Below are 23538 nucleotides of genomic sequence, written 5' to 3'. Positions count from 1 at the left end.
GAACGTAAATAGGGCAAACATCTTAAGATGAATCATACAGTTCAGTAAACTGCAGATAAACATCAAAGTAAATATATGTAGGGCAAGGGTATTTTTAGACGCAAAATGCATACAATACAGCTACAGTACAGCTCGAACTGAGATCATTACCTTGCTTGTCCCTGCGATAACCAAGGAAGCAGTGCCAAAAAATATTTAATCTGTTTGCTTAGGGAGCTTAACTGCTGGACTTTGACTCAACCAGTGGTTTAATTTTCGGACAAAAGAAAGTGTTTATCTGACCAATGGTTGAGAGACGTAGAGCAATACTTTAGGTGGTGTAGTTGTACATGTAAGCTGTATTTTAACATTACCTACCTAATAATTGATTAAAGAAGTGCAAATGTGTATGAAAGTGCAAAGTTTTTTTTCTAAATTACCAAGTAAATGTTAAAGTAGTACAACCATGTTTGTACTTATTGGGATTTATATGTCATGATGTCAAAATAAGTTTTGATTTTCCAATATTGTGCTGAACAAGCAAGTCTGGGGCTTTCATGGTTTCATTCTGATTGTTTTCTGTAGTTTCGGGGGCTTTTTGTTTCACTGATAATATGTAACAGTTTGTCTTACCATATTTGAGCTGCCGGCTCAATGCAGTTTAATGGGGCCGCAATATACAGAAGAGGCTTTCTCTTTCCGAGTTGGCTGAAGTGCAATTTATACTTTTTGCATTACATGTTACAGTACCGAGGCAAAAAGCTGAAGAAGAAGTGGATTGTGCACGTTTTGGAAAAGCATCAGCAGTTAGAGAGCTCCGCAACTTGCGACATCATTGTTTTTAAAGGATTGTTTTTGAGGAAATGCGACAAAAGGCTGTGCCATACAATCAACACAGAAGTATAAAACCAACTTAATTCGGATGCATGAAGTGAATCATACAAAAACATAGAATTTTGATTTAAAAAAATAACGATACCCCCATCATCACGGGGCAAAAGCAAATCATACAAAAACGTGGTTGTAGAAATTAATATGAATACGTACAAATTGCTATTAAATAGCATTGGCTTTCAACAACAGAAAACATTTTAAACCAATTTTTGCAACTTTTACCTTACTAGACATCTCAGCTTTTTAGATTTTAATGAAACTGAAAATTTAAATCCACTTTTTTACATTTTTCTATCCCTTGAGGCCATGAGAGTTCAGCACTCATGAAATTCCAAAAGAAAAAAATAAAACCAGTATCCAGGGGCGGGGACATTCTTTAAATATTAAGTGATATTGGTATCAAAAATGTTAAATTATACAACACCTGAGCACATTTTTTCCGCCATTGTTGTCATTATAGATGTCTTTTGTGGTCCGCATTTGTTACAGGCTTTACAAGCTAAATGGGGTTTAGACTAACTACAAACAGTGGCGGCCCGTGACTTCTTTTTTTTTAGGGCGCTCGATGCGAAGTTCGTCACAGCATGTATGTAGCCCGTCATGTTTGTGGTTCCTTATTTCAAAATATGTGTTCTGCGCATTAAGAGATCCTACTGTATGTGCGTAGCGTGTCTTGTCGAAATAGGTGCCTGCTGCAGATGCATCTAAAGGGTTTATGTTGAAAGAGACGCTCGCGTTTGCCAGATACTCACATAATCTCATGCGTAATCAAAGTTTACTGTTAAGTGAGTTTCTTGTCTGTATTTTATGAACGTGGGCGTCTCTTTTATCATCAACCGTTTTGACGCGTGTGCAGCAGGCACCTATTTTGACAAAACACGTGATGCGCATGGTTAACATAACGCAACAAACACATATTTTGAAAATGCGAGCAACACACATGACACTCCCAACACTTGTTTTGAATTTGCGCCCCTCGGATGAGCAGTCACGAGCCGCCACTGTTTACAAACGTTTTCACAATTCATTATATCATATCAAAATAATCATGAATCATGGCATATGGAGATACCACAGTGACCTTAATCTTGGTTGCAGTGGACTTTTTCTTCTGAAATGGCATGGGTCCACAGAACTTGGTGGTTGTAGACTATGGAGTGGCTTCCCGCACAGGGATTAGCTTAAGCCAGTACTAGGCCTTAGTTTAATTAGGAAATATAACTAGTTTTAACAAACATGCCTAACTAAAAACATTACTGGTGTGCATTTTGATGCAAAACAAAGGGCACTGATGTATTTTAAATTGACACTCTACTTTTTTTTGAAAATATGCACTTTTAGCATAGCTTAGCATAAACCATTGAATCTGATTAGACCATTAGCATTGCGCTTAAAATAACCAAAGAGTAACGATATTTTTCCTCTTCTGTAGTTACATCGTGTACTAAGACCGATGTAAAATTAAAAGTTATAATTTTCTAGGCAGATTTGGCTAGGAACTATACTCTCATTCTGGCGCAATAATCAAGGACTTTGCTGCCGTAACATGGCTGCAGCAGGCGTAGTGATATTACACAGTGCCCGAAAATATAGTCCCCTGCTATTGTAAGTTACCAAGGGGACTATTTTCGGTTGCTGTATAATATCATTTCACCTGCTGCAGCCATCTTACTGCAGCAAAGTCGTTGATTATTGCGCCATTATGATGGAATGAGAGTATAGTTCCTAGTCATATCTGCCCAGAAAATCGCAACTTTCTGTCGGTCTTAGTACACGATGTAACTACAGAAGAGTAAAGTTTAAATAGGAAAAAAATTGAAAGTCATTGGTTATTTTTAGCGCAATGCTAATGGTCTAATCAGATTCAATGGATTATGCTAAGCTATGCTAAAAGTGCTAGCGACAGACCCGGAGAACGGCTAAATGGATTCCAAAACGGTAAATGTTTAACTCTAGGGGAGCGGGAAAATTAGTATATTTTCAAAAAAAAGTGGAGTGTCTCTTTAAGATATGTCCGTGCAAGTTGTTTGAACAGCTCTCTTTATTTTTGTCTAGGACTAGTTTAATCCCTGTCCGGGAAACCACCCCTAGATGTTGTTAGACTGTGACACCAACTGGTCAAAAGAAATGTTAATTTCAAAACATTGCTCTGTAAAATGTGCTCATTTATTAGATTACTGTATATTATCTAATAATTGTCTTAATAAAACATATAGGTAAGTCTGGACCATAAAACCAATCATAAGTTGCAAGGATTAATTTGTATCAATAGCCAACAATGCATTGTAATTTCAACAGTTGTCTGTCTCTCTCTCTCTCTCTCGTATCTGTTTGTTAAGCAAGAGTTATTTTATGTGATGCTGCATCCACACTGTAGGTGTCAGTACAATACCACTATATCAGTCAGCACAACATTAAATGACTCATCTTTATGATGACACTTGTTACGCTGTGTTTTGCCGATATTAGCTTTTAAGCATGTAGTGTCACATAATAATAAGTAATAAGTAAAACAAAGTAACCGCTTCTGTCCTCAAAACCCTTTCTGCTTGTCTTCTCTGTGAATGTTTGTAAATTGTGACATGGTGTAGTGATGTTGTATTTCAAAGTAATGGTTGTATAATGGTTAATAAAACACATGTCAGATTGTGATAAAGAGGACATAAAAGTGTAGAGGATAAATTTGCTGGTGAGTGTTATTGACAGAGAAGTCCGCAATAAAAGAGCGTTACAGTGATGCTGCCTGGATGAATTGCAGTGACCCCAGGGATGTGGGTGATAAAAAGACGAGTCCCAATAACATAGTATGGCCATTCTGTGCCAAGAAGGTTTTAAGTTAAGGTTAATATAGTATTTTTAAGTCCCATGTGGCTCAAATTTTGTATAAGGTAGCTGAAATTATTCAAATACAACTACTTCCCAAAAAGTGGGAGTATCTTATACATTAAAGGGTCTGTAATAGGGTCTTCACTATGCAACCCAGTCTCACGAGTTATACGAAAATTTTGATTATTCGTGTTTGGGGGATTCTCACGAAACCATTGAAACACCACGGCACTAATGATTTTAGCTATAAAATGTGTAATATAGTAATATTAAAAAGCATCAGAATTAACACAATACTGTGTTCTACCTTTCACAATGTGTGATTTCAACATAAGAATTTGTAATTTGTCAATTTAATCTCATTTTCTGCTGAAATTCTCATTACCGCAATGTGTCCGGCTGTGTTTGAACATGCGTTATGTTGTAATTTAATCAAATTAACACAAAAATATTTAGGAAAAAATAAATGGATGTTTTGCTAGACTACTTTAGATGACAGAAAAAATATTTACTGAATATTCATGTATAATAATAATGAAGAAAAATTAGGAAAATGATGTGTCCATGCCTGATGTTCTCATCCTCCGCAACACTTTTTGAGAACAGTTTAAGCACACATACAGAATTTTAATAAAGTTTGATTTTGAGTGACCAAGCACATGGACCAGTTACTTCAAGATGGCTACCAGGTAAGATCATTTTTTTACAGTTAATTTGAAATATTGTCTTGTCAGTATGCTTACACGACATTTTGATTATCATTACCGCAACAGATGCTTATTAAATGTTAATTTAATTAATAGAAGCATAATACTTTGATTTTAAATGCATGTGCAGAATCTCCAAATTATGTTCTTTCAGGTTTGTCATGTCATTTTGAAAATATGTCAGTGTTGATGTTTTCTGACTGTTGCGGTAATGAGATTTTTAAGGACTCATTTTTTAAATTATGTTACAAAAAGTGTTAAATGATAAGTACGAGTTTTTAAATTAATGTTCCCATTTACTCCAGACTTTGTTTTTCAATGTCTGGTGGGAAAAAAAGTAAATTTAAGCAATTTTTACATTTTCATGCTTGACATTTTTAAAAGTTTTCGTGAGAATCACCCATTTGCTGGCAAAGGTTTTCGCTGTTTTTCGGGTCTCTGGAGACGGGTGTCTTTTTCCTCCTTCCCAGCACAAATTTCTATCGGTGGCTTTTCGTGTCTGTGCCATGACTTTCTTTGTCGTGTCATTTTGTATTTTTATTTTGTCTTCTCATCGTTGTTTTCTATTTTTTGACCGTTGTCGCTTGGGGTTCAGGTTAGAATCACTTTCTGCAACTTCCTAACCCAACCCCAACTCTAACCCCAACTAGGAGAGAATAGTTTTAAAAGCCCCTGCTGAAAAAAACAGCATCAAACCAGCATGGGAATTATGCTGGTTTGACCAGCATGGGATGCTGGTTCTTATGCTGGTTTAGCTGGTGCTAATGCTGGTGTTCACTAACAAATCAGCACCAAAACACAACATATGCTGGTCTTGCGGGTATGCTGGTTTTTTCAGCAGGGGCGGACTAAAAACATGAAGAAACCAATGCAGAAAATGACATCCCATCGCAAACCCCGTATCTAACCTTAACCCCAATCGACAATGATTTAAAAATAGGAAAGAACGATGAGAAAAAATATAAAATGACACGAAAATGAAGAAACTCATGGCACAGATACGCAAAGCCATAAATATAAATTTGTGCTGGGAACGACGAAAAATACATTCGTCTCCAGAGACACGAAAAACAGCAGAAATTCGTGTCAGCAAATAATAAATGAAAAATGTAATCAAATTTTCGTTACTATAACACGACTTGCCGTGAGACTGGGTTGCACTGTAAGGCATTGTTTCATATAACAAATACCTGTAATATATGCACATGAATGATTAATGTGTAATTAGTTCAATGGAATATTTATTTTGTTAATTCCTCACAAAAAGAGGGGTTGAGGGGCAAATAAACAACAAACAAAAAAATTATAAATTACAAAAATAATAAAATGTAAATTAAAATACAATAAAGGATAAATCACGAAAAAGAATAAACGATACACTGTAAAAAATCAATACAGAGTAATAAAAAGCAGTATGCAATTAAAAAAAACTAACAAAAAGAACTGTAACATGCATATTGGGACATTCAACATGTGATGTCACTCATTAATAACAGTAAATATCTTATGTAATGATTACAGCAACAAACTGTAAATGGTAAGTACTGTAACTGTAAATAATGGACACAATTGTTTCTGAGAACCGTGTGAGTTTCTATGAACACTACATGATTCTTTAATGCTTGAAGGTGAATGATAAGATAAACATTGACTGGAGGTCAGGGTGTTGGTTAAAGTAAAATCTTCATTCTGTACTGTTTGTTAGATGTAGCTAATAAATGTCTAATTGACTTCTGTCCTGACTGACAAAAAATAGCAAGTTAATAGCAACTACTGAGTAATATTGTGTTTCGTTTTAGTTGCTGGTCACATGCCTTTATGACAACACATTGTGTCATCTGTGTGTAGCCCTAGTATCAACTAGTGTTGCATGTATATACAAGTTGGTGTGACAGAGTCAAATTTTCCATTGATGTCATGTGAATCTATTTTTAGGTTTGTTTTTGTTACTTTTTTTGTTACTTTTGTTGTTTAAATTAAAACACTGCTCTAGTCAATTAAGTCAAGACTATACCATCCCAGACCCAAACAACGCACAGGCGCCCATGCCAACCCTTTACTGTTTTAACTTTACTGTTGTGTATTTTAGAGTCCCAGCAACCCCAAGAATGTGTAAAAAGTGGTAATCTTACTAGAGTTATCTTACTAGAATTTTCTTTTTCCAGTACATTATGCATAAATTATTAAAGCTATATCTCTCCTTGAACACAAAATACAGCATGATCTCACGGCAAGTCATGTTATAGTCACGGACAATTTGATTAATTTATCCGTGTCCATTGCACGAAATTCAGCTTTTTTCGTGCCTTGAGCACGAATGTCTTTTTCGTGTCACTCAGAACAAATTTCTATAAATAGTTTTTCGTGTCCATGTCACAACTTTCTTTTTCGTGTCATTTTATGTAATGTTTTCTAATTTTTTCCCCTATTTTTAAATCATTGTCGCTTGGGGTTAAGGTTAGATTTGGGGTTTGGGTTAGGACGTACTTTTACGTATTGATTTATACATGGGGTTTTTTTCCCGCTTTTAAAACTATTCTCACCTGGAGTTGGGGTTAGAGTTGGGTTAGGATGTCTAAAAATGTAACAGAAAGTGATTCTAACCCCAACCCCAAGTGACAATGGTAAGAAAATAGGAAAAAAACTATGCGTAAACAATACATAAAATTAAAGGAAAAAGAAAGTCATGCCACGGACACAAAAAACTATTTTTAGAAATTCGTAAAAAATTTTGAGTGACACGAAAAAGACATTCATGCTCAAGGCATGAAAAAAGCTGAATTTCAAGCCATGGACACAAATAATTTAATCAAATTTTTTGTGACTATAACACGACTTTCTGTGAGACCAGTCTGACAAAATAAGTATGCACTTTCAAGAAATGTGATCGGTATCTTTTTTACAATCTCGGAAATAAAGGTACAAAAGCTGTCATTGAGGTTGGAAACTTTCAAAAAGTATACCTTTTACCTAAAAAGGTGCATATCAGTACAGTGTATTGGTACCAAATGTATACTTACTGTATCTATACCTAAATGGTACTTATTGGGACCTTAAAGGGGGTCGCACACCGTGCGTGCAGGTCAGCCCCGCGCAGCACTGTGCCGCTCAAAAAAATAAAAAAAATTGAACACATTGTTTTCTATGAGTATACGCACACCGCCGCCGCCAGGTGGCGCCTGTCCGCGACCCCCAGCTACGACTCAGAAAGTTGCTCAAATCCCTGTCGCACCACAAAGCACCACTTGCATAGTTTAACATTAAATAACATCATATTTGTCCCAAATCATTACTGATTAACATTGGCTGCTAACGTATTATTATTTTGAAGTAGACGCTATCTGACGAAGCTCACGCAATTTAATGTGCACTTCCCGTTTACAATACCTGCGAGTTGTCCTAGACACGACTTGACGCGGCCTGGCGCTGAGCTGCGCGTCCGGTGTGCGACTCCTTTAAGGGTACCGTCCCAGTGACAGCTTACCTTTATTTCTGAGAGTGTACTACTTTTTACAGTCAGTTTAAATTTAGAAAGTGTATGCCATAAGCTCATTAAATTTTTTTCATTTTTTATATCTGGTGTCTCTGAACAACCCATATACATGGTAACATGCTAATTAAAGACTTTAACCAAACATTCAGCGTGTAAATACGACTGTATAGCCTCATGCTCAGTTAAAATAATTAAAGAAACTATTAACCTGTTATTTTAAATTGTATTGATTTTTAAGCCTGTAGTTGAGATGTTTTTTATGAAAGAAAAAAATACAGTTCCCATGTACTTTCTTTGACATGAGATTTGCTTTCTTTGTCTAGGAGCTATGTGACATTCAATAGTTTAATAGTGCTAGCTCATGTCAGGTTAGTACTACATTGTCTGCCTTGTCATCTTCTCTTTGTAAATGGTCAGCAAAGCATCTCAATCAGCTGCATTGGCGTCATACAGCTATCACTTCCTTGATGGCTGTGTTGTGTAACCATCAATGATGGGACTTTAAGATAACCTGCTCTCCTGTTTGGAGCATTCTGCACAGAGGGCCAGACGTCTTACTTTTAACTTTAGTAAATCATGTTTTAACTTTAATTTACTTACCTTAAAGCAGTGGTCTCAAACTCACGGCCCGCGGGCCATTTGTGGCCCGCCCTCCCCTTCTCTGCGGCCCGCGTCAACTTTCAAAAATATAAAATAATCTGGCCCGCAGAAAGATTTTTATTCACTTTTTTTATTTTCGTTTGATTTTTGATTTAAACGTTCAAGTGTTCGTTCACATGTCGCGTCTAACAACGCATTAGAATGAGTCAAAGCATTACTTTCCAACGTGCTCGAGAACGGAAGTTGCGTCAATCATACCATTGTCACCATGCAATCAGTTAATCTGGTCGGGACTTGGTAATGTTTGTCTAGAGAAGATTTGTTACTTCCGGGTGGATATCAGCTGTTACTCAGAGAAGATCGAGCTGCGGTGGGCTTAGTTCACCTCACGTCACAGCATCTAATGGAAACACCGCATATGGAGGCAGAGCGGTAGATGTAATGCAACACATTTTAAACTAGAGATAAGAAAAGAGCCATCAAAGTGCCCAGGTTAAGAAAAGAGAAAAGACGAGGAGAAATGTAAAGAAGATAAAAGTATGTCTACTGCTATATATAATGAAGTATAATATATTATTATGTAGCTTATTCAATTACACATAGAGCAGTACTATTATTTTTTCTGTCCAAAATATCTTATATAACATGGACTACTTCAAAAGTTATGGGATCACTTTCAATTATTAATATTTTCCCACATATAATAGAAAATTTATGAAAACTGAAATAATAAAGAACATAATGAAGTCAATACTATGACTGAAAACAATCCAAAATAAATCAACAGAAACACTTACTGGTGGTAATTTTTTTTATAATAGTTTATAAATGTATACAGGAATTAAATTTGTTAATTTAGTGCAAGGTTTTAATTGGTCTTAGTTAAGATAAGATTAAGAAAAGATTTACTTAGGCTACTTTTATAAAATAATGTATATTAAAAAGATAAAACCAATGCTTATATATTTTCAAGTATTATTATACATTAAATAATAGAAACTAAACATGACATTTACAGAAGCATTGTACTTTTTTGAACGTTAAATAGCTCTGCGGAACTGTCTGTTTAAACATGGCCCCAAGCCAGTTTGAGTTTGAGACCCCTGCCTTAAAGTCTTTGCTGCAAAAATGTACAATATGTGTACTTGAGTACTGAAGTTTAAAATACTATTCACATTACATCATGTAGTCCAAACTAGACTTTAAATGTCACTCAAAATTGTTGTAAAATGTATATTTAAAACAATATTTTGTTGTATATATTTTTGGATAGTTTTTTCACAGCAAGAATCTTAAATAATGCTTCCGGTTAAATATATGGGACCATTAAAAAAATTGTTATACAATAATTGTTGCCAATTACTGATTTTCTGTGTTTAAATAATAAAAAAATACACATATGTGACATACTATTCAATGTTTGGTAGGGTACACAGAAATACGGCCCTTGTAAATGCATACGTATATATGCATTTATAAAATTCAGTTGTTTTATGCAACATTCAGGGAAGTCTATTTTCAGCTCATGTTTTTATGTAAGCCTGAGAGGAGATGAGGGTGAAGCACGCAGTCCCTTAGTCATGTGAAACTGGTCTGACAGGTAAATATGACACTGGCATTCTTCAAGAACGTAACAAATGGTTAGAGCTAGAAGGATGAAAGGCAGTCCTAAAGGTCTCTTGTGGTAAGGAACAGACTCAGTTTCCCTTTGGGACAGTTGAGACAGGTCGAATCCCACCCACTAATACATATTTTGGATTTAACCGTGGTCCTTACTTTTGTGTCTAATGGCAGACAATGACACGGTAAGTCCTTTAATAACAAAATCTTTGCTCCAAATTATGCTTTATTATTATTTTTTATTTTGTTGCAACTATATGTGCTTGTGTATGGATGTTGAGTGATGTTTCTGGTATACATTTTCGCATTTGGCAGACATTTTTTTTTTCAAAGGAAATTGAATCTATGCATTTACAAGTTCAAACCATGCATGGCACTTGCTTCGCAAACTGATTAATAAAGTCTACCAATTTACTACAGTCAAGAACCTGATACTTTTATTTATGTTTTAAAGATGTTAAAGATTTCATAGGCTTTATTTTAGGATTCTTTACATCAGTGGTCTGTTTAAAGGTACAGTGTGTTGCACATGAATGGTTTGGATGTACTGGTGTGCTGCACATCAGAGGTTCCCAACCAGATCTACTTGTTACCAAATTTGAGTTTTGTATAGGGACAAAGTAAAAACAGTAAAAAAAAACTCATATATTGTGATATACAACTAGAGTTTTACAGAAGTACACTTTACGAAATGATACCAAAACCAAAGTTTACTGAATATTGTATGTGGAGGAAGTTGGGAAACATTTGGGTCTCTGTCTTACACACGGCGCAATGCAACGCAATGCTGCGCAATGCGCGACACAAGTGTCTTTTGCTAGTTTCCACCCTGTGCAATTATAATTTTCACGTTTAGCGCTGCGTTGTTTAAATAGCAAATGCATTTGCGCCCCCTTTTGTGCCCATGGGCGTTCTGGTCTGAAAACGAGGTGTGTTCAGACGCATTGTTGGCACGTTGCTATTTTGAGGCAACTAAAATAGACTACGCCATTGACCAACAAAAACCTGGTCTAAAGTCTAAAGTCAATGGCGCAATATGTTTTTTTGTTATTTAAAGAGCGCATTAGTAATAAGCGCCTAAACGGGACGACAACGCGGGTTTGCTTAACACATACATGAATGCGCAGCAGCACAAAAACGCTTTTAAATATTTTAAGTAATGCTTTAAAAAATCTTGTGACGCTGTCCATGTTCTGAAAGGAGAGCCGTTTGTAAATTCTTTATCTCCTGTTTGATACAACTAAAGTATTTTTACAGTACAAACCTTTTCTTACATACTTGTAAATTATTTTTTGATGATATTGGATAGCCATACATTTAAAGCAACTAAAAGCCTGCTTTTTTACTTCCATGACCAAAAGAAACGGGTTTTAAAGGTTTTAATCCAAAAAATAACAATTTCAATACAAGTTAAAACAACACAATTATTTAACATTAATCTTAAAAACGGGGGATCTTCTTCCTCCGCTTAGTTTTTCAGTTTACAAAGTCCGTCATCTAAATAGGGATTAGACATAGCACCAGCGCAACAGGCTTTTAAAGGGGATGAGAGCTGAGACTCTCATTGGTTTATTGCGCCCGAAATACTCCCATTTCTCATTTAAAAAATTGTACCAACCTTTTTCGACCATGCGCTCGGCGCACAAACAATTTTTCCCGTCGTTAAATTAGCAAAAGTGGATTCGGACACACCCATTTAGACGTTGTGCTGTGCGCTTTAGACAATGCGCTTAGATCGTTAAAATAGGGCCCTTGGACTGCACAAGGCTCTTTTGTCCTCCAACATTGCCCAAGTTTGAAACTTTTAGGCTTGCAGTATCATCAGTATTGAAGCAATATTTACTAAGCTACAGTATGAATTGGAGATAAAGTTTTGTCCACTTCAGCTACACTTTCCAAAAAAAGGTACAAAAGTAGTTTTTTTAACAGGTGCCTTATAGAAAGGTCCTAATATGTACCATTAAGGTATATCTTAGAGGTACCAATATGTACTTTTTAAAAAGGTACAGGCCCGGTGACAACTTTATGTACCTATTTTTTTTTAAAAGAGGGTGACAGGTTTAACAAACCAGTTTGCCCATATGATGAAACTAAATAATTTGCATTCTTTCTCAGCACTTGTGACCAAATGAAAAGTGAGCTCTTTACAGCTCAACATATAAACAGCGTCTCCATTATCAGCTTCGGGAAACTCAGAGGGTCATTGTTTAAGAATTAGCATGAAAGACAAGCTTTTTATTTACTATCAGAGGCTTTCTCACTTACCCAAGGCTTAGAAAGAGAATCTGGTTCATTGAATAACACTATAATTACACAACATGTCAAACAGAAACCCACTGTTCATTTGTGTTTAACTACTAGAAGTGAGTACTTGTAGAAACAGGAACAGGATGAAAACAGAAATGTAGAAACTTTAATAATAGAATTTACTAGTATGCAATAATGCTATATATACATATACTTTATATATACCAAGGGCCTGTTGAATGCTTTACTCTGATTGGTTGAGAAATGTTTCACGGGAATGCATTATTTTTCTTAATGAGCAATGCCAGTGGTAACCATGATATAAGCTGAATAATTGGCTCCGGTCCTTCAAATTATTTGAAAATAATGCACACTCGCGGTGAAATGTAATGCATTACCACCTTAGGTGTGCATTATTTTTGAATAATTCAACAGCCCGTTATCAATTATTCCTGACATATATAAACAGTAAACACTACAATTGACCAATCAAAATCACGTGTTTTAGAATTACATATACTCTCTGAAATGAAGAAGAGGAACAACTTCTAAAAATAAAACAAAGAAGGAATTCAATAAGATATGTTTTAGGTAAACTGTGGCCTACACAATACAATACATGACATGACAGAGGACAAAGCATCTGGTTCAACTGCATAGTTTCCAGAGGTACATTGAAAAGAAATAAATACCGCTCTTTACTTGAGCCTTTGCCGTCATACTCAAGGAAGGATAAATATAGCACCTGTCCCATCAAATGAGACAATTAAAATAAAAAAGTTCCTGTAATGATAGACATTGAATAGCTCGACAAAGGTAATCTTTTCTTCAAAGTTTGGTGACATGGATCAAATGGACTGTTTCCTTCTGATCAAAACAGATCAGCATGTCACATATGACACATCTTTGCTTCGTTTTATTTCTCAGAAGACAGATTTGCACACTACGGGTAACTCCTGTGGTTCATCCTTCTTTATCAAGGATGAATTAAATTGGGTAGCTTGGACCAAAAAAATTATTGTGAAAATGAGACACGGAAATAGACTAAACATCCCACATGAACACAACCAAGCAACACAGTTTGCTACAAATGGCCTTCCAAACAAATGGTTAAATATGGCCTAGGCCCTAGATTGGGGGTCTCCAACCGTTTTGTGAGCAGGGGCTACCACAATGGATAAAACAATCTGGAGGGCTACTTTTTTATATTTTCTACTCAAAACCTTGTTGATTTTATTTTATTTTACTTGTTTTATCATTGTTTAAAATGTTAACATAAAAGAAGCCAAGCTAATGTTAGTAATTAATAAATATTACAATTAAAGCTATTAGTATAGTGTGGCGGGGAACTCACAGATTCCTTGCGGCCAATTGTTGGAGAGACCACTGCCCTAGATTATCTGCTTATGGGTTATACTATGGAAGTTTAGTTTTTTTCCGCTAATTTTAAATAAATTAATGATAAAAATGAAAACCAGATTTGCCATTAGATTATGGAAAACTGTACGCAAAATATGTCCCAAAATTAAAGGAAATTATTCAGGGTGATAATAGGTTAAAAAGGAAAAGTGTAAAAATATAAGAATAAAAGAAACTGCAAATACATTTTTAAAGGTTTTTCGTTAATCCTCACGCAATAATAGTGACTAAAATCTACTTAAATTGTACAGTTCACTTATGTTCTCTTTAATTAAAAGTCAAGTCAACTTGTTTGCAAATTCCATGTTAATCAGTGGGTGGGGATTAATTGCTCACATAATGGAAAGTGAAAGGCAGTGTTGCCACCGTCATTGCTAGATTTAGTGACTTTTAGACGCCTTAATTGAGCTTTTCACGAAAAATAGCGACTAACGTCAAATTTAGCAACTAGTTTGGATGAATCTTCACAACTGTACACATTCTGGTTCCTGGTAAAACGTCTCTCGCAATGTCAGTTCCCAGAAGCTAATTGTTTCACGCTTTAATTGCATTACTTCAATGCACGACTGTATTTTTGCATCTCATTTGAGGTTGATCATTTATTTTATTTAATAGCAAACATAGGTAAAGTAGACATAGATATGATATTTTAGGATATTTATTCTGCATTAATATATTTAAAATATCTATTTTTCTAGAGTTTGCTTAACCTCCTAAGATCCAAGCTTTGGTTTGGTTTGCATTTTTGTATAGCAATAAATATAATAATAAAAAATTGAACATGATTCAGTGTAATTGTCCATGTTTGTGTACAACAGGTTTCAGTTACACAAAATGAAGTATTATGGTGCAAGCAACAAAAAAATGTGATGTCCACGTACACGGACACACCAGGTCTTATTAAACATAAAAGGGTTGTTTCCCGGACGAGATTAGCTTAAGCCAGGACTAGGCCTTAGTTTAATTAGAAAATACAACTAGTTTTAACAAACATGCCTTACTAAAAACAAAGGGCACTGATGTATTTTAAGATATGTCAGTGCAAATTGGTTCAGTTTGGACAGCTCTTACATTTATTTTAGTTTAGGACTAGTCTAATCCCTGTTCGGGAAACTGCCCCAAAAACATTTAATAAAACACTGTCTTATCTATAACAAATGAAAAGTTGTTCTTAACCATGCTTGAAAAAATGTAGACTAGAAATACTGGTATACTGACATGGCTGTTGTCTGTATGGTTTTCTGCATTTGAATGGAACCTAAAATGCCTGTAATTCTTTTTCAGAGTATTTGAAATACTTTAATCAAGTGACACAACCTACTCTCGCTAAAACCCGTGTTGTTTAACTTTATTTTAGAAAGACCCCCCTCCTCCATACAGCTCTCTGGAACCACAGCCCCCTCTTATGACCTACGAACAGGTGATTCATGACATCAACAATGACGTCACCCATAAAACTGTGCCATACTATGTTGAAAAGGAGCCTGTGAAACTAGAAGCCATCATTGTTACGCAGCACACTGTGTGTAAGTATTGAATCTCTTTGGTTAATATGAATCTGGTGAAACTTTCACATACTATATACTGTATATATATAATATATTGTATACAGTCCATCCATGTTTATTTTTAACTCTTTTTTTTAAGATACAAACAGGAAATATGTACACAACATTAAAAACAAAACAGTTTTCAGAACTAAATGTCTTCTTCAGGCATCAGTCAGTATTTAGTGTGACCTCTCTTGGCTTGAAACGCATCTTGAGCTTTTTTGAGGAGACTGAAGTCTTGAAGTCATTCGATTTGAATTAGAAATTAGGATTTAATTTCATTTAGGTTTAAGAGATCCTGCAGCTGCCTGCTACTGCTCAAGTGGAAGTGTAGTTTAACCTAAATGCTTGACACTTCAGCTTATACTTTTATACTGTTTTAATACTACATACAAATTTCCCGTATTTTCTGGTTGTATTGTAATAAAGAGACTGAGACATAATTATATATGACCACTATACTATTACAAAAACAACAAATCCAATGGTAGCATGGAGCCCTAAGACTTTTGCACAGTATTGAATATATATATAGGGATTAACCCAGAAAAATGTTGATGTATGGGGTGAAAGCAGTGGCAAGACCAGGAATGTTCAAGTGGGTGGGCCTTTACTGTATAAAACTGGGTGGGCAAAGCATAGAATGTACATAAACTGTACGTCAAGTTATGTTGATGCCATGCAGCACAATGTTTCAAAAAGGGAAAATGATAAGACAACTTATAAATAACCAGCTGTCTACAGTATATGGGTAGGTGGGGCACTGGCCCACCCGGGCCCACCTGTAGCTTCGCCACTGGTTTAAAGTATAGTCTCAGCCTCAGATGTCACGCCCAAGGCCCGAGACGTCTGTGTCACATTTTTTAACTGTCCGCTTGGAAACAACACAAGGCCATCTGATCAAAGAAGATAGCAGTCATGTTTACATAGGTGGCAATGCTTCATAAATAGTACAGATTTGGACCCCCTTATGTCTTCAGAACTACCTTGATTCTTTGTGGCAGAGAATCAACCAGGTGTTGGAAACATCCCTCAGAGATTTGGTCCATATTGACAGCATCAAGCAGTTGCTGCAGATTTGTCAGCTGTACGTCAATGCAAGTCTCTCGTTTCACCGTATCCCAAAGGTGCTCTTTTGGATTGAGATCTGGTGACCGTGGAGGCCATTAGAGTACAATGAACTCATTGTCATGTTTAAAAAATCAATTAGAGATTATTTGAGCTTTGTGACACGGTGCCTTATTGTGCTGGAAGTAGACATCAGAAGATGGGTACACTGTGGTCATAAAGGGATGGGCATGGTCATATAACGATGCCCAATTGGTACTTAGGGGCCAGTTATTGCAAGGCATGATGGATCAATACTTTCATGTTGTTTACACCAAATTCTGTCACTACTATCTGAATGTCACAGCTGAAATCGAGACTCATCAGACCAGGCAACATTTTTCCAATCTTCTATTGTCCAAGTAATCTCCTCCATGTCTAGATGCTGAAATGCATTAATTGTTGCCATGTGATTTGCATTAACGTCATTGCCTTAATGAAGTACATTTATATTTTTCCATCAGTGCAAGGCAAGAACAAGAGTCAGGGGGGCTGCAGCCAGAAAACCAAGTGTTTAGTTGGATGGTTAGTTGCACTTTTGTTGCTTTTTGGCATTGGATTGGCCATTGGGCTTGGAGGTAAGACAACAAACCTTCTGTGATTTCACAACCGCTGTATGGCAGTACAAACCACAAATGACCTGTTCGTAATCCCCACCCTCTCTCACTCTTAGTGCATTATGGATCCAAACAGAACTCAGGCCATCAAAGTGAATGCAATGGAAACGATTGCTCTAATGGCAATTATAACGATCAAAATAATGGTGCCGATGACAACTATGGTGACAATCACAGTGGTGACAGCAATCAAAACGATGACGACGATCATGAAGACAAGAATCATATTCCTGATATCTGCTCTAACTCCAATCTGAAATGTGACGGCATCAAAAACTGCCAACAGCCCAGTGATGAGACCGACTGTGGTGAGCATTCACACATCAAAGACACAGGCTGAAATATATATGGAAAATGATGACTAATTTATAGACCTTTTTGGCTTTTTTATTGATTTTTTATTTTATTTTGGTTGCTTTAAAGTGCAACAGTAAGTTTAATGTCTTAATAGAGAAACTGGATTAAAATTAACCATAAACAGTTTGTGATAGGCATTTACACAGTATTATGTTAAAAAAAAAAAAATTGCCATGTTTGATTGTTTAATTTATTCTGTGTTCTCAGTAAGATTTGGTGAAGGGGGAGTTCTGCAGGTCAAAACTGCTCAGGAAGGACAATTCCTCCCTGTGTGTTATCAGGGTTTGGATAAAAGTTACGCTGATCAGATCTGTGCCCAGCTGGGTTTCAGAAGGTGAACAGCTTTATCTGTGACTTAAAGGGGATAGTTCACCCAAAAACAAATATTCTGCACCTTTTCTCTTCAGGCAAGGTCAAAATATTACATTTTCTTTTGATGAATGAAGACAAGGCAAAAAGCAAGTGGCTGTGATGCTTCAATATATAAATAAATAAACAAACAAATACTGAGTTATAAAGGAACTTGCACTGCACTGCACCATATATCCCAAATCCTCTGAGTTTTTAACAATACTTCACAAGAATGAGTATATTATGGGAATGTTTTCATTTTTGGGTGGATTTTCAGTCTTATATAGCTTTAATTTGTGTCTTTTTGTGGTAAAACATCTGTACTTGTTATCGAGCAACTACAGAAAAAGTCAAATGGCTCTATCTTACACCCGACGCAATGCAGCGCAATGCGCGACGCAAGTGTCTTTTGCTAGTTTCCACCCTGCGTAATTATAATTTTCACGTTTAGCGCCGCGTTTAAATAGCAAATGCATTTGCGCCCCCTTTTGCGCTCATGGCCGTTCTGGTCTGAAAACGAGGTGTGTTCAGGCGCATTGTTGGCGCGTTGCTATTATGAGGCAACTAAAATAGACTACGCCATTAACCAACAAAAACCTGGTCTAAAGTCTAAAGAGCAATGGCGCAATATGTTTTTTGTTATTTAAAGAGCGCATTAGTAATATGCGCCTTAAACGGGAGGACAATGCGGGTTTGCTTATCACACACATGAATGCGCAGCAGCACAAAAACGTTATTAAATATGAAAGATTAAAGGATTGAATGTAAAAGATTATTATTGAGTCTCTTGGACATAAATGAGGACTAATTATGAGACTATCTATTTTTAAATTTTTTTAAATGGTACCTCACGGATTTATTGTATATGATGACTCTGTACCTGTGGAGATGAGAAACATTTTTACTTCCATGACTAAAAGAAAACGGGTTTTAAAGGTTTTAATGAAAAAATAAAAATTTCAATACAAGTGAAAAACAGCACAATCATTTAACATTTAACATTAATCTTAAACTGGGGATCTTCTTCCTCCGCTTAGTTTTTCAGTTTACAAAGTCCGTCATCTAAATAGGGATTAGACATAGCGCCAGCGCAACTTGCTTTTAAAGGGGATGAGAGCTGAGACTCTCATTGGTTTATTGCACGTTACGCCCAAAAATACTCAAATTAATCATTAAAAAAATAGAACCAACCCTTTTTGCACAAACCATTTTTCCCGTCGTTAAATTAGCAAAAGTGGATTCGGACACACCCATTTAGATGTTGCGCTGTGCGCTTTAGATAATGCGCTTAGATCGTTAAAATAGGGCCCAAAGTGTTCAAAACTGTGTCTCCTGACCTTAATCGTATTCTTAGTGGTTCAGTAGGCTTTTAATAATGATTTGAACTGTCAACATTTGACTCCAACCATTAAAAATAATAATAGTTCTGCAAGTAACTTTATGTAACTGAATGTTCAAATCTGGGCCACGACTATAAATAAATAGCCAAATGAAGAAATGCATATGCTTACATAATAATTTGAATAAATAATGATTGCTGTTACCATTAACTATTACAATTTATCTAAAATGCAATTGTAGACAAGCTGTCAAATTAATGAAATATCTCAGTTAAAATGTGAAATATAAGTTGAATAATGAAAATGTCTCAGTTTAAAAACAAATTCATACTTCGAATAAGTTATTGGCACCTGTGAAAATCCTTTCTCTTTGCAGAACAAACATTAAATTCCACGTAAAATCTAATAATAAATGTTGTCTCAGTTTGTGACACCACAGAAAAATGTGATATTAACCACCTAGCCAAATTTGATGACAAATAAGTTTTCAAAATTTTGGAAAATTGGATGCTCATCGAGCTACCGTTTTAGCCTCGCATAAAAAAACCTGAATATATTTATGAACATTTATGCAGTGTTTAGAAAAAAACTTTACACAACTTTACATTTTTTAGACAATGAATATTTTAACATTTCATGCCTTGTGTTTCTATTTCCTTAGCTCCTATTCATCCAGTCCAGTGCAAGGTTACACTTCTGCAGGTCTAACTTTAGAACCAATAGCAGACAAGCTTATACAGGGTCTGGTCAATGTCAGGTAAGAAAACAAAGGATCATAGCAGAGCAATAATGAAGATTGCTAACAACGATAACAACTTTATCTACAGCTCAAGTTTTATTTACATCCTTGCTATTGTTTGTGTTGTTTAGCTCAAGCTGTCCGGATGAGAAAGCTGTCTCGCTCCAGTGCACCGGTAGGCATTTACATTTATCTTTTTATCCTACTTTTATCCAAAGCAACTTACAAAGATTAGGAAAGAATAAAGGCGTAATGATAAACCATTGATTCATTTCTGGTCTCAGTTTATTTGATTAAAATGATTAGTCAAATATGAGCAGTGTGAAATAACCAAGGATTACATTTAGATGGAAGTGGGTTTTAATATCTGAATGGCAAGTTACTATTCATAATTTTTAATGAGTGACATTTTGTATGGATATTTAATTGACGAGCAATTGTATATCAAGTTGGAATTGTGCAAGTAAATGTGACTTTTTCCTTCAGATTGTGGCAAGCAGCAGATTGCCTCCAGGATTATAGGGGGCAGTATCTCTAATCCTGGCCAGTGGCCTTGGCAGGTCAGCCTGCATTTCGAAGGTCAACATGTTTGTGGTGGAACCCTCATCTCTCCAGACTTTGTGGTGTCAGCTGCCCATTGCTTCAAAGGGTTCGTATTAAGGCAACATTACATTTTAAGCTATTTTTGTTGTTGCACCTTGATGAAAAAGCAAATGAAAACTAGTGATGAAGTTATGATGTTTAATTTGTTTAATTATAGCGCAATGAAAAATGCTGTAAGCTGGCTTGTATATCCCGGAGCTATTTCCCAGCTTAACCTTCCGACCGCCTACCTGGTGAAGACGATTACAGTGCATGAGAGTTACAATAGTGATACTAATGACTATGATATTGCATTACTGAAACTCACCAGGCCTGTGGACTTCTCCAGTGAGTCTAAGAGAATAATTCATTGTCTATATGTGTGCATTTATCGTGTATATGCTTGTGCAGTGTGTATACATTTGTTAATCAGAGTTTTCATTTTCTCCACTACTGTGCAGCCAATTTGTCTTCCTACATTTGACCAGATCTTTTCTGGAAATCAAGAGTGCTGGACATCTGGCTTTGGCACAACAACACAAGGGGCAGGTACATGAGAATAAATGGGTTCAAAGAAATATTATTCCAGAAAGTTGAGATGATTGAAAGTTTTTGAAAATGTGTATGTTGTTATATAATTATAATTATAATTATAATTATAATTATAATTATAATTATAATTATAATTATAATTATTATTATTATTATTATTATTATTATTATTATTATTATTATTGATTATTATTATTATTATTTATTAATATTTATTATTATTATTATTATTATTATTTATACAACAATAATCAACAACAATAATCAATAATAATAATCAATAATAATAATAATAATAATAATAATAATAATAACAATAATACTTATTATTATTATTATTATTATTATTATTATTATTATTGTTATTATTATTATTAAGTATTATTATTATTATTATTATTTGTTGTTGTTTCTTTGGAGATATATTTTACCAATATATTTTATGGTTTGAAAACTGACTTATAAGCTGACCAGGACCTCTGACTGTTTTTTCCCCATCAGATCATGCCTCTTCAAGTCTCATGGGTGTGAAGGTGAATATCATTGACACGAATTTGTGCAACAGCACCAAAGTCTATGGAGGGGCCATCTCCAACAACATGATATGTGCTGGTGATCTGAATGGGGGTCGGGACTCCTGTCAGGTGAGACGGCCTCAGCATATCATTGTGTCTGTCCACCAAGTGTCCTTATACAAGCTACATTATTCACTAGTCAGGCCTTCCCCAATGTGTCTTTGTCTATATATTCTGGGGTCTAGGCAAGCATTGTATTTTATAGCCTACAGTACATGCTGTTTGGCAATATGTTACTGGTAAATATACCTATCCTCACACCTCTCTGTGGGGATGATCAAATCTCCCAATGATGCCCTGCGAAGTGGACTTCACTTGGAATTTGGCCATATTTAGTGAGACTACAAATGAGGAAGGACATATGCTCACACTCAAAAAAATGGCTGGGTTATTTTAAACACATAATGGATAAATATTGGACAGAACACTCAGCTGGGTTAAAATTGATGGCTGGGTCACTATAACCCATGGTTGCATAACAACAACCCAACATTGGGTCATTTATAACCCAACGTGTGTTCGGTTCAATATTTAACCAGCATTGGGTTTAAAATAACCCAGCAGAATTTAAAGTGCAATTATTGACATTAATATCAATTTTAGTTAATGCAACTTTTTTACATTTATATTAATATTTGAAATGTCTTTGATACAATAATCTCACCTTCCATTTTTTTATTGTTGTTGTCTCTGGTTTTAGGGGGACAGTGGAGGTCCATTGGTGTGCAAGGCACAAAATCAGCAATGGTATCTGTCAGGGATTACGAGTTGGGGAGCAGGCTGTGGAGAAAAGAATAGACCAGGAGTATATAGCAGATTGACCAGCCTTCAATCCTGGATCTATAGCACCATGCAGGTGAGCTTGATATAGGAATAGTGCATCTTGATTTAAACCTAATCTACTGAAGTGTATGCCTTCATAATGTAGTTGTTCACATCTCACTTAACCTTTCTTTGAATATTTTTTTATTAGGAAGAGAAACCCTAATGCCTCTCTTGTGCATCATGCGTCCTCTTTGAGCCTTTGAAAAATGGGAGTGGACACACAGAATTACAACTTTTAAGCTACACGGTGGATTGAAGAATATACTAATGCACTTTGACTTGGGACAGTAGTGCAATACTGTAGCCATAATCGATGCCAACAATTGTCGTAAAAATGTTGAAAAACAAGTAACCTGAGATGTCAAAGCTGCAGGCGAAGATAGACCTGTGGCTATTTCTTTCCATAAACTACCTTTTCTTTGTATTTATATGGCAAATTTACTATGCATACAGTCGAATCTGAGCCTTCACTCTTTAAATGAACAGGATACTTGCACTGATTTTTTTTACAACATGTGTTTATTGGGGTGCTTTCCCGGGCATGGACTAGCTTAAGCCAGGACTAGGCCTTAGATTAATTAGGAAATCGAACTAGTTTTAACAAACATGCCTTAGCCATTTTGAGGCAAGACAACGGTCACTGATGTATTTTAAGATATGCCAGTTCAAAATGTTTTCAGTTTGGACAGCTCTTACATTTATTTTAGTCTAGGACTAGTCTAATCCCTGTCCGGGAAACCGCCCCAAAAAAGTATTGTTTCTGAATCTAATGCACTCTTCTACAAATCTGTATTTAATAACCGAAGGGGTGTTCATTTTATTTGTAAACTGGTGTCTATAAACTACAATGAAATGTAAATGAATTTATGTGAAGAATCTTAAAGGGATAGTTCACCAAAAAAAAGAAAAGAAAAAATGTCATTATTTACTCACATTCATGTAATTTGAACCCCAAATATATTTCTTTGTTATTCATAACAAATTCTGTTTAGTAAAACATGTTTCCACTCTTTGTAAACCCTACTGAAAAATCCAGCTAAGACCAGCATACGCTGGTAACTGGTTTTAGCTGGTTTAATGTGGTTTACGCTGGTCCTCCCATTCCAACCTGACAAAGCTGGTCATGCTGGTGGGCCAGCTGGTCTTCCAGCCTGACCA

The 23538-nt window shown here is 35.6% G+C and overlaps 1 protein-coding gene across 2 annotated transcripts; it reads left to right on the top strand.

The window, feature by feature from the left end:
- The first annotated feature begins 10120 nt into the window (after positions 1-10120).
- tmprss13a (transmembrane serine protease 13a) lies at positions 10121-23465 on the top strand. 2 transcript variants are annotated; one of them, XM_073862972.1, is made up of 14 exons: positions 10121-10304; positions 15143-15311; positions 16907-17020; positions 17116-17144; positions 17184-17367; positions 17624-17750; positions 19769-19864; positions 19978-20021; positions 20333-20495; positions 20607-20776; positions 20879-20977; positions 21482-21624; positions 22256-22411; positions 22529-23465. In XM_073862972.1, exons 1-14 carry the CDS (start codon positions 10287-10289, stop codon positions 22541-22543), a joined length of 1527 nt encoding a protein of 508 aa, XP_073719073.1. In that variant the 5' UTR covers positions 10121-10286; the 3' UTR covers positions 22544-23465. The 2 variants fall into 2 exon arrangements, with proteins under 2 accessions (XP_073719073.1, XP_055051998.2); XM_055196023.2 differs by having other exon boundaries at positions 17116-17367; positions 22529-23464.
- The last annotated feature ends 73 nt before the right edge of the window (positions 23466-23538 follow it).

The sequence above is a fragment of the Misgurnus anguillicaudatus genome, chromosome 24 (genome assembly GCF_027580225.2).
Source record: "Misgurnus anguillicaudatus chromosome 24, ASM2758022v2, whole genome shotgun sequence".
In the NCBI taxonomy this organism is placed as follows: domain Eukaryota; kingdom Metazoa; phylum Chordata; class Actinopteri; order Cypriniformes; family Cobitidae; genus Misgurnus; species Misgurnus anguillicaudatus.
This window is presented reverse-complemented; position numbering and strand designations above follow the sequence as displayed.

Coding starts and splice junctions, on each gene's coding strand:
- tmprss13a (XM_055196023.2), top strand. Junction 15,312..16,906: donor TGTTACGCAGCACACTGTGT/GTAAGTATTGAA, acceptor TTTTTCCATCAG/TGCAAGGCAAGAACAAGAGT. Junction 20,978..21,481: donor CACAACAACACAAGGGGCAG/GTACATGAGAAT, acceptor TTTCCCCATCAG/ATCATGCCTCTTCAAGTCTC.